Here is a 15,373-nt window from a genome sequence, read left to right on the forward strand (position 1 = left end):
CTGAGGGGGGGCAGTCTTTTAAATCCCTGGAAGTCTCTGCATCCTGAGGGGGAGGGGCTTGCAGCAGTGGAGGAGGTGCCACAACAATGGCCGCCTGCCTCTTTGTCTCCACCTCTGATCAGAAGCAGTAACAGCAGTCAGAGCAGAGATCCCCAGTACTCGGAGGACAGGGTTTCTCTTTGCCCACCCTGGCTCCCACAAGCTGTGTACAAGCTGCTCCAGGATCCGGTGCACAGCTGCCTGACACTTGGCCGGGAGTGGAAGGTGGGTAACTGCTCCTGTGTAAGAGCTGAAATTGACCAAAAGTAATTGCAATTTACCATCCTAGTCTTCCCCTGGAAGTTGCAAGCTTTCAGCAGTCCCCAGAGTTCCAGAACAGTTACGTCAGACAGATCTGCCAGTGCGGTTGTTGTCCGGGGGGGAGAGATTCCTGGTACTACCTACTCCACCATCTTCCCGGAATCCCAGAATCTGCATTCTTAGCAAGTTCCCAGGTGATGCTGATGCTGCTGGTCTGAGGACTGTACTTTGAGAACCACTGAACTAAATTCTTTAACATCCTTTCTCTAAGGCCCTAATATACCATGCAGGGTCTTTCTCCTCTGGATGCAATGTAGTAAATTAGTTGCACTTTTTAATTGAAAGAAGCAAGCATCATTTTATTGATGGTAATTTCCTGGTGAGGGGTGAGTTTCTTTATGAAAAAGATGGGACCTGTGGTCTGTGGGCTGGTTCAGGGCAGGGAGCTTTGAGAAGCCCTGCAGGGGACAGAGAGGCATGTGTTGTGGTAGGAAGGAAACGGACATTGTTCAGATCCAAGCTTGATCATGTCTCTTTCCTGTCTGTAAACTCACGTGATGACCAGGCCTGCTCTGCAGGTTGCTCTTTTTAGGTGGTCCATGTAGAGCATCTGGCGTGCGTCTGGCGCATGGTCATCCTGGGTCACCTTTACTGAGCACTTTGTATCCAGCTGCTGTTCTAAGCCTGGATTAACACGTTTAACCCTCACAGCATCTCTATGAGGTGGAAGGTATTATTAGGTCCATGTTTGCAGGTTGAGGAAACAGGTGAGGAATTTGGCCAAGAACACATAGATAGGAAGTGATGGAATCACTTACAGGGATCTCTTCAGGTTCTAGAGCCCACACACTTAACCTTATACAGCAGTGCCTCAAATATTAGGCCCCTTCCTATCTCTCAACTGGGGTATTTTGACTGTAAGTTATAAAAACTAAGCTAAAGAGAGATTTTTTTTTTAAGTGTCCTCCCCCTTAGCAAGTCTGGAGGAGGGGTTGTCCTGGGGTTGGTTAATTTAGTGCTCAACAGTGTCACAAAGGATCCTGGTTCTCTTTGTTCTGTCACTCTGCTGTCCTCAGCGGGTTGGGCTTTGTCTTCAGAGCTGTCCTTCTCAGGGTGATGAGATGGTTGCAGCAGATCTCAACATCGCATCCTCACAGAGGCCGAGTGAGAAAATGACCTGTTCCTGCCTCTTGTCCCTTTTTAAGAGGGTGAGACTTTCCCAGAAGCTCCTTTTCCTGCAGACTTTCCTGCCAGAAATGCTTGACACTGCCATTCCTAAGTGGCCACCACTAACTGGGGTTCACCCCCGGGGTGGGGAGGGCCTGGAGCACAAGCCCTCCGGATAGCTGACTGTTTGGGGCTCTTTAGTAAGAAGGGGCGTAGCAGGAATGGCTGCGATGGGCCACTGACACGTCAGCCACATTCGTCCCCTCTGGTTGGTGGTGAAACCTGTGTTCTGAAGGTGCCCTGCAGCACTGACAGAAGTGGATAAAGTCTAGGGCTACCTGAAGTGCTGCCACTGTCCTTGGTTTACTCCAGGCCACGTGATGTTTTATTTCTTGGCAAGAGTGTGAGGGCACATGGTAAACATCTGTGAGAGGAAGACAAAGCTCTTGAAGGACTTGTTCCTGCCCCCATGTCTCTGCAGGATGCCAGGGGTGGTCAGCTGGAGCAGGTTACTTCCCCTTCTGGTGCTTCAGGCACCTCTTCTGTAGAGGGGGGATGTTACAGGATAGTAGGAGAAATGAGTGAGATGTTCCATGTCAGTTGCACATAGCGATGCCTGACGCGTGGTGAGCTGCGCTGTTGCTGGCATGAGTGTGGTTTTACCTTCAGCATCAGCATTAGGGAAGCTTGATCGAGCTCCCTCTCGTCTTGCTCCCGCCTCTGTGGGCTGGAGGTGTTGGTTCCATGGCACCGTCCAGGTAGGCTTCACTCCCACTCCCACTGAGGCGTTCCTGACTGCTGGAGGCCTGCGAGCCACACTGACCCCTGATAGCCTGCATCCAGGGCCTGCCTTTGGGTGGGAAAAGAGGGAGAAGGGCACCCTTTAGTCACTTTGTCCCAGGAAGGGTGTGGGGCGGGGGAGCATTCTTCTCCACAAGTATAACTACTCAGGGAGCACTTTTACTTTATTTTTCCTAGAATCAGGAACAAGTGTCTGTATCTTCCAGGTAGCCTTATCTGGGTGTGCCTCGGTCACCAGAAGAGTCGACATCCTTCCTCAGTAGGGCCACTGTGGTTGAATTTTACAAGTACGGTTATTGTTGGTAGGACACATTTCTTATGCCCATAGGATTGAGCACTCACAGGGTGATAGAGATGTGCCCCACTTTAAGAAAACCTGGGCGCATAAGAAAGAGCATCTCAATTACAGAAGAATGTCTCACTTAGCCAGAAACTCATGGCAGGTTTCCTAGTGCATTTAAAATAGGATTTGTGTATAAAAATACCGTTTGCACACAGGAGCCCATATTTTCTGAAAAAAGGAGTATACTTATGTTGGACATTTGGGATAAGTAGAATAAAAATAAAATCTTCTTACAAGTATAAGAGCTAGAAACCAAATTCCACTTTTAATTCTAAAAGGTTTATATATAACTCTACTATCTTACCCTGTGTTCCTACCCCAGACTTTCCCAGCAGAAATAAACAGGCAAGATCTGTAGGCAGCTGAAGAGAGCAATGGAGTGAGGGAAGGACAGGCGAGCACGGGGCGGGCGGACAGCGGGAACACTGGAGGCCGGGCAGGCACCCCACCCTCATGCCCGGGGTTGTTCTGTTTCATTGATTTGTGAACATTTGTGAGGCCCAGCCTGAAACGTTGCTGCTGGGTCCCTTCCATGGTGTGGTCCAGGGAGTGGTGGTTAGAAACTGACCAGCCCGTCCCGCCACCACAAACTGCTGTAAACACAGAGGTGTGCGCTGAGGGCTGACCCATGGGGTGGAGGGAAGGCCTGGAGGAGACGGTAGATCTGGGATGCTGACCTGCCTGACTTCTTCCTCCCTTTCAGAAATGTTCCCACTGCCAGGAGGCAGGCGCCACCTTGGGCTGCTACAACAAAGGCTGCTCCTTCCGATACCATTACCCGTGTGCCGTCGACGCAGGTAAGATGGGGCCCCAGAGCCCGTCCACAGCATTCGGAGGCTAGGACCTCCACTTTGGTCCTCTGCCCTCTTCCCCTTCTTTCTAGTTCTTTTTGTCTCTTCTGACCCTGTTCTGTTTGTAAATTCTAAAGGAATGCAGAGAGGATAATAAAAGGAGCGAAATGGGGTAATATTTTTTAATAACAATTTTATTCATTTAATTCACACACAATTTACCTATTTAAGTATACAATTCAATAGTTTTTAGTATATTCACAGAGTTGTGCAACCATCTTTACAATAAATTTTAGAACATTTTCATCACCTCATAAACTATGACCCATTAGCAATCACTGCTCCCCCCTGACCCCGACCCCAGCCCCTGGAAACCACTAATCTACTTTGTCCCTGGATTTGCCTACTGGACATTTCATATAAGTGGAATCATACAACATGTGGTCTTTGTGACTGGCTTCTTTCACTTAGCATGATGTGTTTCAGGTTTATCCATGTTGTAGCATGTATCAGTTCTTCAGTTTTATTGACAACAATATTTTATTAAGGATATATACCGTATTTTATTTATCATTCATCAGTTGATGCACATTTACGTTGTTTCCACTTTCTGATTATTATGAACAGTGCTGCTGTGAACATTCGCATGTGAGTCTTTGTCTAGACTTAATGTTTTCAGTTCTCTTGGGTATAAACCTAGGCATGGAATTGCTGGGTCATATGTTAACTCCATGTTTAACCTTTTGAGGAACTGTCCAACTGTTTTCCGCAGTGGCCAAACCATTACATCCCTCCAGCAGTGTGTGAGGGTTCCAGTTTCTCCACGTCCTCACCAAGACTTGTTATTATCTGACTTTTTGATTATAGCCATCCCAATGGGTATGAAGTGGCATCTCGTTGTGATTTTGGTTTGCATTTCCCTGGTGGCTAATAATGTTGAGCACCTTTGGTGAAGTCTACTTTATTTTTTCTTTTATTGCTTGTGCTTTTTATTGCTCATTGCTTTTTCGTATAACTAAGAAACCATCGCCTAATCCATAATCACAAAGATTTATGCATATGTTTTCTCCTATGAGTTTTATAGTTTTAGCCCTTACACTGGTCTTTGACCCATTTTGAGTTAATTTTTGTATACAGTGGGAAGTAGGAGTCTAATTCATTCTTTTGCTTATGGATTCCAGTTGTCCCAGTACCATTTGTAGGAAAGACTTAAACTTTCTCCATTCAATGATCTTGGCACCTTTATCAAAAACCAATTGACCATAGATGTATAGGCTTATTTCTGGACTCTCTCCAGTACCTGTCTTGATTACTGTAGCTTTGTGGTAGATTTTGAAATTGGAAAGTGTGAGTCCTCCGATTTTGTTCCTCTTTTTCAAGATCGTTTTGGCTATTCTGGGTCCTTTGCCATTCTGTATGAATTTTAGGAGCGGCTTATCCATTTCTGTAAAAAACAGGCGTTGAAACTTTGATAGGGATTGCATGGAATCTGCACATCAAGCTAGGGAGTATTGCCATCTTAACGGCAGTATGTCTTCCAACCCTTGATCGTGGGATGTCTTTCCATTTATTTCAGTCTTTAGTTTCTTTCAACGGTGTTTTGTAGTTTTCAGAGTGTAAGTTTTGCACTTCTTTTGTTAAATTTATTCCTAAGTATTTTATTATTTTTGATGCAATTGTAAATGAAATTGTTTTCTTAATTTAATTTTCAGATTCTTCATTGTGGGTGCCTAGAAATACAGTTGATTTGGGTATATTGATCTTGTATCCTGCAATTTCGCACAGTTGATTAATTCTAATAGTTGTTAGTGGATTTCTATCTATAAGATATGTCTTCTGCAAATCAACAGTTTTACTTCTTCCTTTCCAGTCAGATGCCTTTTATTTCTTTTTTTTTGCCTAATTGCCCTGGCTGGAATTTCCAGTATATTGTTGGGTAGAAGTGGCAAGAGCTGCTGACATCCTTATCTTATTTCTGACCCGTTACATATGATGCAGCTAGCTGTGGGTTTTTCATAGATGTTCTTGATGCAGCTGAGGAAGTTCCCTTCTCTTCCCAGTCTGTTGAGTGTTTTTATCATAAAGAGGTGTTGTGTTTTGTCAAAATTTTTTCCCCATCTGTTGAGATGGTCATAACAACGTTTTGCAGTGTGATAACTGTTGAAAGAAGGGAAACCTTTTGTCCGAGAAGTGTCATCCAATGAGTAATGCAGAAGACTTGAGTTCTGACTCAGAGCTTCAACAGCCTGGGAAAATCCTCTTTCTTCTAGAATGTTGTCTCCAGTGGATGTTTTCATCAGTTACTTTTTGAGCATCCTCTGTTTCTAAGACCTTCACCTAGGCGGCCCTCATAATGCTTGCAATCAGGATGGAGGGAGAGAAAAATGGAAAGATAAACGAGAGCGCAGCTAGTGGCATGGTGCTTGTTGTCTCTAAAAGCCTCCCAGGTTCTGAGGGGGGAAACGTCACTTTCCGTGGAGGCAACCGTGCTGTCTCTCAGATGCGGGGTTTGATTTGGATTTGGCAGGGGAGAAGGGAGAGGACATGGCTGACCAGATGATGGAAGCCGGGACAGAGGTGTAAAGCACCCAGAGCAGGATCCGACCGACGTGGAAAGACTCTGAGTTCATCTCCACCACCATTCCTTCCAGTGCAGCTCTTCAGTACTCCTGGTGTCTGCTTAAAACACGTCCCCCTGCCTTTCACATGCTTCTCTTTGTCCCTCCTTCCCCTCCTCCCTCTTCTTTTCTTTCCAGGTTTCTGTAGGAGGAGCAGCTAAAAAGAACGAGAAAGATACAGAAAGAGAAAGCTTATGCCCAAGTTAGATTCTCATAACAGTGTGTGTTTGCACGCAGTGCAGGGCAGCTGGTGGCCTGATTGACCGGAGGGATGATGGGGAGTAGGAAGAGAGCCTTGAAATGTAGTTCAGGGAGTGAGAGTTTTAGTCTGTCCCTCTATTCTCATTCGCGCCCTAAATGTTCCCGTGTTGAGTCTAAGCTGTAATTCACCCTGCATCGTGGTCTGGCATATTCTGTAGTACAGCCATTAAATCTCTCAAGAACCAACCGTTGCCTTTTCTCGTATTTATGATATTGCCCCTAGTTACATCAGAATGTTTTGTTTTCGTTTTCTAGTTTAACTCTTGTGGTTTTTAAATGAAGATTTTTCAGTATTAAATTTTTGGCTATTGTTTGCAAGTTTTATGTGGGGCATACTATGAGAACTAGCTCTCTAGGCAGGGGCTGGGTGAGAGGTAGCCTCCTGCACTGAGGCTTTGCTCAGAAACATCAGGTGAGCAGCAGGCAGGGAACCCCCCCCAACTCCCTGTCTGCATGAGGGGGCACTGGCCAGGTCAGGGACCAGGCTAATGGCCTCCCTCCTGGGACAGTTTCTCAATGGTTTAAGCAGAGCTGCTCAATAGAACTTTCTGTGAAGATGGGACTATTCTAGATCTGCACTCTCCAGTACAGTAGCTACAAGCCGTGTGTGACCATTGAGCACTTGAAATGTGGCTAGTGGGGATGAGGGACTGAATTTTTTACTTTGTTTTATTTAAACTTAACTTTATGTAGCCGTTTGTGGCTAGCAGCTGGTCAGGCTCGGGCAGTAGGGTAGGGCTTCTCTGGGAAAGGCCTCCTCTCCGATGGAGGCCTGCCAGGTCCACCAGCCTGCACCCAACAGCAGGGAAGCAGGGCTGCTTTACCAGCTGAGGGTTAGTAAGTAAATGATATTTGGCCCTCTCTCTGTTGGAGCCTGTCTTGTGTGGCCTGCCCAGGTAAGTTGGTAACATCTCTGTTTGGCAGAAGTTTGTGGCCAACTACCCACTGAGAGGGAGGCCGCCTGGGTCAGCGGGGCCGGGGTGGGGCCTCGGCCTCTGGCTTTGCTGCCCCAGCTGCTGCATGCTCTGCCTCTGTGTGGAGAGCTGGGACCAAAGAGGCAGTTTCACAGATGACCGTGTCTTGGGCTTTTATTGGTCTTTTTGATGACCAAAGTCACAATGACCCAGAGGCCTGCACTGCTCTGTGGAGATGGACATGTGTGTTGATCCTACACGATCTTCTTGGGAATTCTGTTCTATATGTGATGGATCTTTGTATCCAGGAAAGGTGTTCGTTGATTGACTTTCTAATTATAATAAAAATAAGTCCCTGTATTTAGGGGTCCCTCATCTCTATATGGAGTAAGGAACAGTTTAACATTTTCATCTCAAACCTTTAGAGAGCTGTTGATGTCTCAGGGAAAACTTTTGTTACTGTGGACATCTCCATGGAAACAGAAACTTTGTTTCATGAGGATCTGTGGCCCCTGCAGGCTTTTCCCCTACTTGATGTTGCTCCTGCATTTGTGACATCATGGTTGGCTATTTTGTGCTGCTTGATATGTCACAGGCACAGGATTTGCTCCAGGTGGGAAATGCAGTAATAAGAACATGAGTGCTGGTTTAAAAAAAAAAAGATTTAATATATTTAATGCAAGGAGCCACAACAATTAAGACTGAAGGAGAAAAGAGCTGTGGTAGCTCATGAATAATTCCACTCTGCATAAAGGATCTTCCCTAGAGGGGATTTTTCTTTCACCCTCATGAAGAAACACGGCTGGGAGTTGTGCTTGCTGCAGCCCCTCTTGCAGCAGCACTGTAAAGCCGCTCTCTCTCTGCAGACTTGGATCTTGCAGTCGTGGGTTCACAGCCCTGGATGGGCCATTATGAAACAACTGGTGGTCTGCCCCTCCCTGGACAGGCAGCCTTTGGCATCACAGAAACCAGTTCCAGGGCCTCACTCCTGCCCTGTTATTCCTCTCTTTTGGCCCCAGTATCCTGAGCCTGCCTCTCCTGAGACTGCCCGTCAGCGGGGCTGGCTGAGGCTGGCGGGTCCCTGTGTCCCAGAATGGATTTTGCAATAATAAGTCGTAACTGTAGCTGTGACGTAGATTGTACATGAGTTGGAGACAGCATCTGGGACCTGGCAGATCTGCAGGACGTTACACCTCTCTCCTAGTTTTCTCTTCCTTGAGCTCACCATCCTCAGCCTGGAGTATATATGGATGCGCGTGGGTATCTGAAGCTCCAGGATTGTCATGAGGAGCTCAGCAGAGTCCACTCTGCCTGAAAACTTAGAGAAATGGAGAAATGAAGAAAGTGGAGTCCTCTTCTGGAGTTGATATTTGTGTCTGGAAGCCATCTTGTTGACTAGACAACCTTGCAGGTCTTTTCCAGCTTGTGTGCTGGTCCAGTAGGCCATTTACTTTGACTTCACGTGTGGAAGTGCTGAGCAGGCTCTCTGGACAATGTAGGTATTGCCAGGGGCTGAAAGAAAACCAATTGAGAGACTGGCTGGCTGGCTGTCTCTGTGGGGCCAGCTGCCCGTTCAGAGACCTCAGAGAGGTTTTACTATACTTCTTACTGCTCTTCGCTCTTCTCCCAGCAGACTGGTTCAGGGCAGCCAGAAGAGGCTCCCCGTGCCCTTCCAGGTGTCTAAGCTCTCTAGCTGTGGTTCTCACCCCTGCCAGGAGCGTGAATTGCAGTTCCTGATGGCCCGTGGATATTACGAGAACAGATGAGAGCATTTGTCTGCACTGTCCCTGCATAGGAGGCCTTGCCAAAGGTGGACACTGCCTCTGGCAGATTTGTTAGGAGACTTCCGTTTCCAGAAGTACCTGGCATTAGTTCCAAGTTGCCTTAATGTATGTACTTACATTGTATTTCTTTTCTGCTTTTTAACTTAGAGGGAGCATGTTTCCTCACTTTAGATGTGTTTTACTAATGGTCCGTCACAGCCAGTCACTATTCCGTGGCTGAGGGGGAACTGAGCCGCCCTCTGCCTTTCTGATGGCACTTTTTCCAAGCAACGTGGTCCCCTCCTCATTTCTGTAAATGCCTTGGTCTAGGCTGGTGGAGCCCCACATGGTCTATACTATTTCTTTGCCCCAAAGTAGAGACTCTGCCAGCAGGCAGTGCCGCCAAAGCCCAGGTAAGGGAAAAGTGCTTCCCCTGAGCTCCAGCTGTCTGTCTCCTGCTGTTCGTAAGCTCTCTGGCAGATTGGAGCAGCAGGAGCCTTGGTCACGCCACGTACTTGTGGGTTTTAAATTAACACATTTCATTTATTGCCATGCTATTTGCTTGTGGGGAGAGGGGCACGAAGGTTAACAGACTTGTTGAGTTCCTGTGCCCTGAGGCTTCCCCAGAGCAGAGAGGGCTGCCAGCCCGCTCTCAGATATTCAAGGACTCCAGGGGCAGGTAGTGATGGTACAGGCTTAGCCAAATTGTGAAAGGGTCTTTTTTGATTTGTTTAGGATGCAGAGGACCTCAAAAGTTTTCATTTGTGTGTTCCCTTATTACTGTTTCACTTGAAACCTGTGGGTACACAGGCTGCTACTCTGGACCTCCATTGAAAGCTGAGTTAAATTGTGAATTTAACAAGGCTAAGTACCCATGGCTACCTCCCGCCATGGTGCCTGGGAGTTCTCTGAGAATGTGTGATCAATATTTATTAACATTCTGCCACCGCATCTTGCACCAGTGACCTGGCTGCCGGTCTCCGGGAGTTGTGGTGTGCAGAGTGAACTCATCAATTAGATTTCCTCGCCCAGCTCCTCGCACTACCCTTGTGCCATAGAGCTCGACTCACCTGGAGGCGGATGTGTGTCTTTGCTGTCATCGAGGATGCTGTCACCATGTTAAAAGTTGGAGTGAATCATTTTCCTCCAAGGGTTAATAGCCCCCTCGTAGGATTTCACTTTCCTATGAAGCATTTATCGTCGATTATGTCGCGCGTGTTGGGAGCTTCTCCCGTGCCTCCTTGGGTTGTGGGGCGAAGGTGACAGCGGGGCTCTTGGGCCTGACCTCCTTTCTGTCTCTGACATGTGGCTCTTGACAGAGGAGAAAAGGTGCCTCCAGAGTGGAAGTGTTTTCATGAGGAAGCTTTAGCTTGGGCATGCGGAATGGGCTTAGCCTAGAAGCAAGGATTTTAAAAATAACATTTATTGGAGATTGTTTCTGATTATAAAAATAATTAAAATAATATGATATCATCATGAAAATACAGAAAAAATAAAGGAAATTAAAATCGCCTGTAATCTTACTCCCCAAAGAGGGCCCCTGTTATATTTTGGTAGATTTCCTTTGTCGTTTTTCATTCATATAAAACATTTTGATGAAATTAAGATTGTACTTGTGCATTTATGTGTCCTGGTTTTTCAAGCAGTTTTGCGTCATGGGTGTTTCCCCATAGCGTTAACTATTTCAAAACGTTAATTTTTCAAGCGTCTGATACTCCATCATGTTGAGGTACCATAGTTTATTTGGGGGTGTGTATCATGTTTTCCTACTGGAAATAATAGTGTAGGGACCTCTCATCTCCATGTTTGACCCTGTCGGTCCTGGCCAGCGTGGCCGCTCTCCCTGGCTGTGCCGCACGCCAGCCCCACCTGACTGTCCCCTTCTGTCTTGCAGATTGTTTGCTGCATGAGGAGAACTTCTCCGTGAGGTGCCCCAAGCACAAGGTGAGTCAGAGCCCCGAGGGCCTGTGCTTCCAGCAGGGCGGGGCGAGGGGGAGGGGTTGGGGGCTCCTGAGGGACCTGAAGACCAGACATCTGAGTTCTGCACCCCCGCCGTGGCCTTAGGCTGCTGCCCGCCCCTGGCCCTGGGAGGGTGGAAGGGCACGGTGTTGGAGGGAGACCTGTGGCGTGGGAGCCAGCAGCACCCCGCGTGGTATGGGGGGGCTGGGAGAAGTGTGTTGGAGAGGAAGATATTTGTCTATCCGTTAAGAGAAATTAAAAGATCAAACTCAGTAAAACTGCTGATTTCCATATTAGTTTAATGGAACCCCAGTTCATGGTTGGTGTGAGGTAAGATTGGTTGTAGGCCTTGAAGCGTAAGCGAAGGCATTTTCCCACACTAAAAGAAGTGGAGTTGACTCCAGGGTTTGAGGGAGACTCACAGTCTTCCAGGTGTTACTTGAGCAGAAGCGACTGGTGGTACACAGTTGATGGGCTCTGCCACCTGGTTTCCCAGTAGATTCAAGAGGTGGTCTTTTGGTTGACGGGAGATAAGGGGATGAATAGTCTGTTTCTGAGATACCACCTGTGTGGGTGGAGGGGGAGGATCTGGAGAAGGAGCCTTGGGAAAGGATTGGGATGATCGCCACCTGGAATTTCCTGCAGTGGCAGCTCTCTCCTCTGGCTGAGGTCACACTGACACCTGGTGGTCACTGGCCGCTCATAGTCTTCAACCTCCAAGTAGGGCCAGAAAGTACTAGAAAGAGGTCGTCCTGGCAAGTCTGCCTTCAAAATGCTTCTGAAAATGCTTACTTATGCTTTTCTTTAAAAATTATTTCCAGAGATGGATCATAGGATCTTATAGTATTCTCTTTATTTTTACTTAATTTACATGTTTTTATTTTTAAAACTTCCATTTTTTAATGGTCACTTTTTGCCTCAGAAACCCTGTCTGAATATCTCCTGTTTGTCATTCAATACTGACTTGCTGCTTTTTCTTTCCTTTTCCATGTGCCATTCCTCTCCTCACCTCTGCCCTCCCTGACCCCCACACTCGTTCTTCTGTTCCTCCTGTCTTGTCTCCTTGGCTTTGCCGGCATCAGCCTCCCCTCCCATGCCCTCTCCCCGCCTTGCAGAACAAGACAGCGAAAGGCAGCCTCAGCACAGAACAGTCGGAGCGGGGGTGAGGGGGGCAGTGTGCTCGTGGGAATGGAAAGTACAGCAAGCACAGGTGAGTCGGGGCCGTCACCCCTGCCAGACTCCGAGTGGGTGTCATGGCCTCTGCCTTCCTGCTCACCGCAGGCCAGGCTGCACCACCAGCATTTAATCACGTGGACTACCAACACCAGGTGGATAAAACGTTTTTCTGTGTTGCTTAGCTCCCCAGAATATCTGTGGAAAGGTGGTGTGGGGCTTTAAAACTATCCCATTGCCCATTGGGGGTCAAAGTTCAGTGACTTCTCTGCCGTCAAGCCGTGTATATGGTGTTTCTGAAGGCAGAATGTAGCTGGCGTCTGGGGCAGGCCCTCTGGGGCAGGGGCACTTGTGCCAGCAGCCCCCGCTGTTTCCCCGTCTCAGAAAGGCTTCTAGCCAGAGGTCTCTTCTTTTTAATTTACTCCATATCTGTAAAGTTTATGGTGAGTTTTCCTTTGAAAAACCAAAAATTCCCCAAGTTTTGTTATTTGAAATCTTTTTTTTTTTCCTAGTTCTGTGAAGGATTCCTTTTCTCAGAAGTACAAAGGAAAGGAAAATCCCCTCAAAGATTTAGTAGAGTTTAGCATCTGATTTAATTTTACTCTTAAAAATCTCCCGAGATTGAGTTGTGCTTTTGTGAGTGTGTCTGTGGGCTCGTGATCAGGGCTGGCGGCGTGTGTCTATAAAAACGGGATTATAAGACTTGGGCCTCTAGAGCAGCAGGTCTCCACTGCTCCCCGCTGGCTTCTTCACCTCCCTGCCCTCCCTGAGCCACTGAGGGATGAGGACAATGGATGGTAAAGAGAAGAAAAAGAAAAACCAATGTGTAACTTGGGGCACTTGCTCCTGCAGGGTGCTAGGGGACCAGTTGGCTCAGAAATGTTCGTTAAGGGATTATTTCTCTTAAAATGAAGGGCTTCTGTGTTTACTCCAGGCGTCTGCAACCCCCACACAGGTGTACTAGACCTGGTCCTTTTGGGCAGTACTACGTCCCTGATGAGTCTCTGTGGACTGTTCCCTCCCCCCTTGTTACACCCAGGGGGTTTCCACCCTTCCCTGGAATACCTAACAGTAATTTGAGGAAAAAATAGAATTAATCTCAGAATGTGGCAGTGTTCCTCCTCTGAGAAGTCCTTTGTTTCTTAGGTGGATCCTGGTACCAACTTCCCAAGAAGGACCGTCTGCTCCACCATGTGACGAGTCTGGCGGCTGGTGGGGGCTTATGTGCTTTCTTAAGGGGGCTGTCAAGTGAGGAGTTTGCAGTCCTGCTTTTCTCTCTTGCGCTTCGAGAGGGTGGGGTTGGGAAGGGAAGGAGCAGAGCAGGACAGGTGGTTGGGTCATAGGAACCACGTGAGCAAATGCAGCCCTGTAGACTTGAGCAGCAGCGGCCATTGGACTTCTGGAACCCGCTGGGGTCCCCTGACTCCTGCACCACTTTCCTGCTGAGCAGCCCTTAGGGCGAGACAGCAGTCTGGGTGGCTTTTCAAGAACGTTTCTGTAGGCCTTTCTACCTGTCCCTGGGCTTGATTGTGTCTCTGTGTCTCTGTGCCTGGGCCGGCTGTGCCACCTTCCTGTTGATTCCTCTGCCTGGCCCGGCGGTTAGCCTTGCTCTGTAGGGACCACGGTGAAACTCCTGGAAGTGTCCTGAAAGACCTGGTTAGGGAAAGAACCATTTGTTTTTCGGTGGTTTGTGTTTTGTCCTGGAGTTCCAGCTTGTGTTTGAGAAAAAGAGGAAGTCTGGGCTCTGAGCCTGGTGGGCAAATCTCCTCTTGGGAATTTTAATTTTGTTCATCATTTCCTTCGTCTCTACCCATTCCCGGGCCTTGTCAGCTGACAGAGCCCTTAGCTCTTGAGTAGAACGATAAGCTTCATCATTCGTTCCTCGGAAGGTTGGCATTATTGTTCCTCTTCATACGAGTGAAACTGAAGCCCTGAGTGATTAAGTGGCCGGACCCCTCGTACGGAGTAGTACAAATCTGTCGAGGTCGGACCATTCACCTCTTGGGGGGCAAGGACGGACATACTGCATCCAGTCTCATCTACCTGAAACGTTTTTCTTCATATGCTGTCCCCACGAGGCTGACCCTTGACCTGGTTTCTCAGTTCAGCAGTCACATGGAGGGCAGTCGCCATCCTTCAGGCCCAGGGACCCCGTCAGCCCGCTGCAGGTTGTGCAGAACCCCAGTGATCAGGGACAGAGAGACAGCCCCTCCCTTAAAGGAACCTTCATCTCGGGTCCATGCTAGGGATGGAGAGCCACCATCACTGGGTATCCCGACAAGGCAGGGAAGGGACAGTGGATGTACATGTGAGTCCCGCTCCCTGGAGCACCCCTTTCTCACACAGAGTGATGTGGAAAGTGCTGTGTGACCAGGGTTAGGCTACTTAATGTCTCTGTGCTTCAGTTTCTTCTTCTATAAAAAGAGGAATGACAATGGCCAACCTTGTGAGGATGCAGTTAAGAAACGTCTCTAACATGCCCGGCACAGCCTGGCACCGGGGGTGGCATTAGCAAGTGCTGGGCCGCTGCTCTCACAGCCTGCTAGTCTGCTGTTGCTAGCGGGAGCTAGAGGGGTCAAGGCTGCAGGTTGGACCCTGGCCAGGGTCTAGGAGATACAAGTTCTGACCCCTGCTGCCCTCCCCCCAGCATGTGACTTACCTGGAATTTGTCCCTCGCCAGGCCAGCAATGCCAGAGAGGAAAGGTCCTTGGGCAGCCATCCAGTGGGCCGCCTCCTACCTGTTTGGGAGGATGGGGAAGCAGTGTGGCGGGCCTGTGGTTGCCCGCCCTCTCCTTGTGCTGTCGTCGTTGTGCTGGCTCTGTGTGGCTGGTGGGCAGGGCTCTGACAGCAGAACCCTGTCTTCCGTTCCTGTCCTGGAGTAAACAAGGAGGCCTCACTCCCTTGCCAGGCCCCTGGTCCAGTGGTTGGGAAGTGGTAACCGCCGTCTGGCGGCTGCCTCGTCCTGGGTGCAAGAGGATGCCGCCTGCACACAGCAGCCCCCCTGCCCTGGAGCTGGGCCCCCTTTCCCTGGAGCTGGCCCCCCCTGAGCAGCTTCTGGAGTTGGAATGTCATGCTGGGGACGTCACACAGCTGCACATGCATGAACGGGTGTCACGTCCTGGAGTCCTCTTTCCCCCAGGCTGGTCCAGGGGAGGTCCTGGGCTTACCCCTCCAGAGCAGAACTCGACTCTCTCCACTTTCCTCCACCATCCCACCCCAGCACGGGCCTGTGCGGCTCCTGCCTCCCCCTCTGCACTGCCTCCCGCGCACTGCTGCTCTGCTC

At 48.7% G+C, this 15,373-nt stretch overlaps 1 protein-coding gene across 5 annotated transcripts in view; it reads left to right on the forward strand.

Annotated features, from left to right (window-relative positions):
• The window catches only part of TCF20 (transcription factor 20), a 105,490-nt gene that overhangs the window by 85,633 nt on the left and 4,484 nt on the right, over positions 1–15,373 (forward strand). For 3 of the 5 annotated variants that reach the window (XM_058568217.1, XM_058568219.1, XM_058568220.1), the window contains exons 3-5: positions 3,315–3,408; positions 10,853–10,902; positions 12,000–12,127. In XM_058568217.1, the coding sequence (XP_058424200.1) occupies positions 3,315–3,408; positions 10,853–10,902; positions 12,000–12,083 (228 nt within the window). In that variant the 3' untranslated portion in view covers positions 12,084–12,127. The remainder of the gene's footprint in view (positions 1–3,314; positions 3,409–10,852; positions 10,903–11,999; positions 12,128–15,373) is intronic. The other 2 variants (XM_058568218.1, XM_058568221.1) reach the window with 2 other exon arrangements.

The sequence above is a fragment of the Diceros bicornis genome, chromosome 25 (genome assembly GCF_020826845.1).
Source record: "Diceros bicornis minor isolate mBicDic1 chromosome 25, mDicBic1.mat.cur, whole genome shotgun sequence".
Lineage (NCBI taxonomy): Eukaryota > Metazoa > Chordata > Mammalia > Perissodactyla > Rhinocerotidae > Diceros > Diceros bicornis.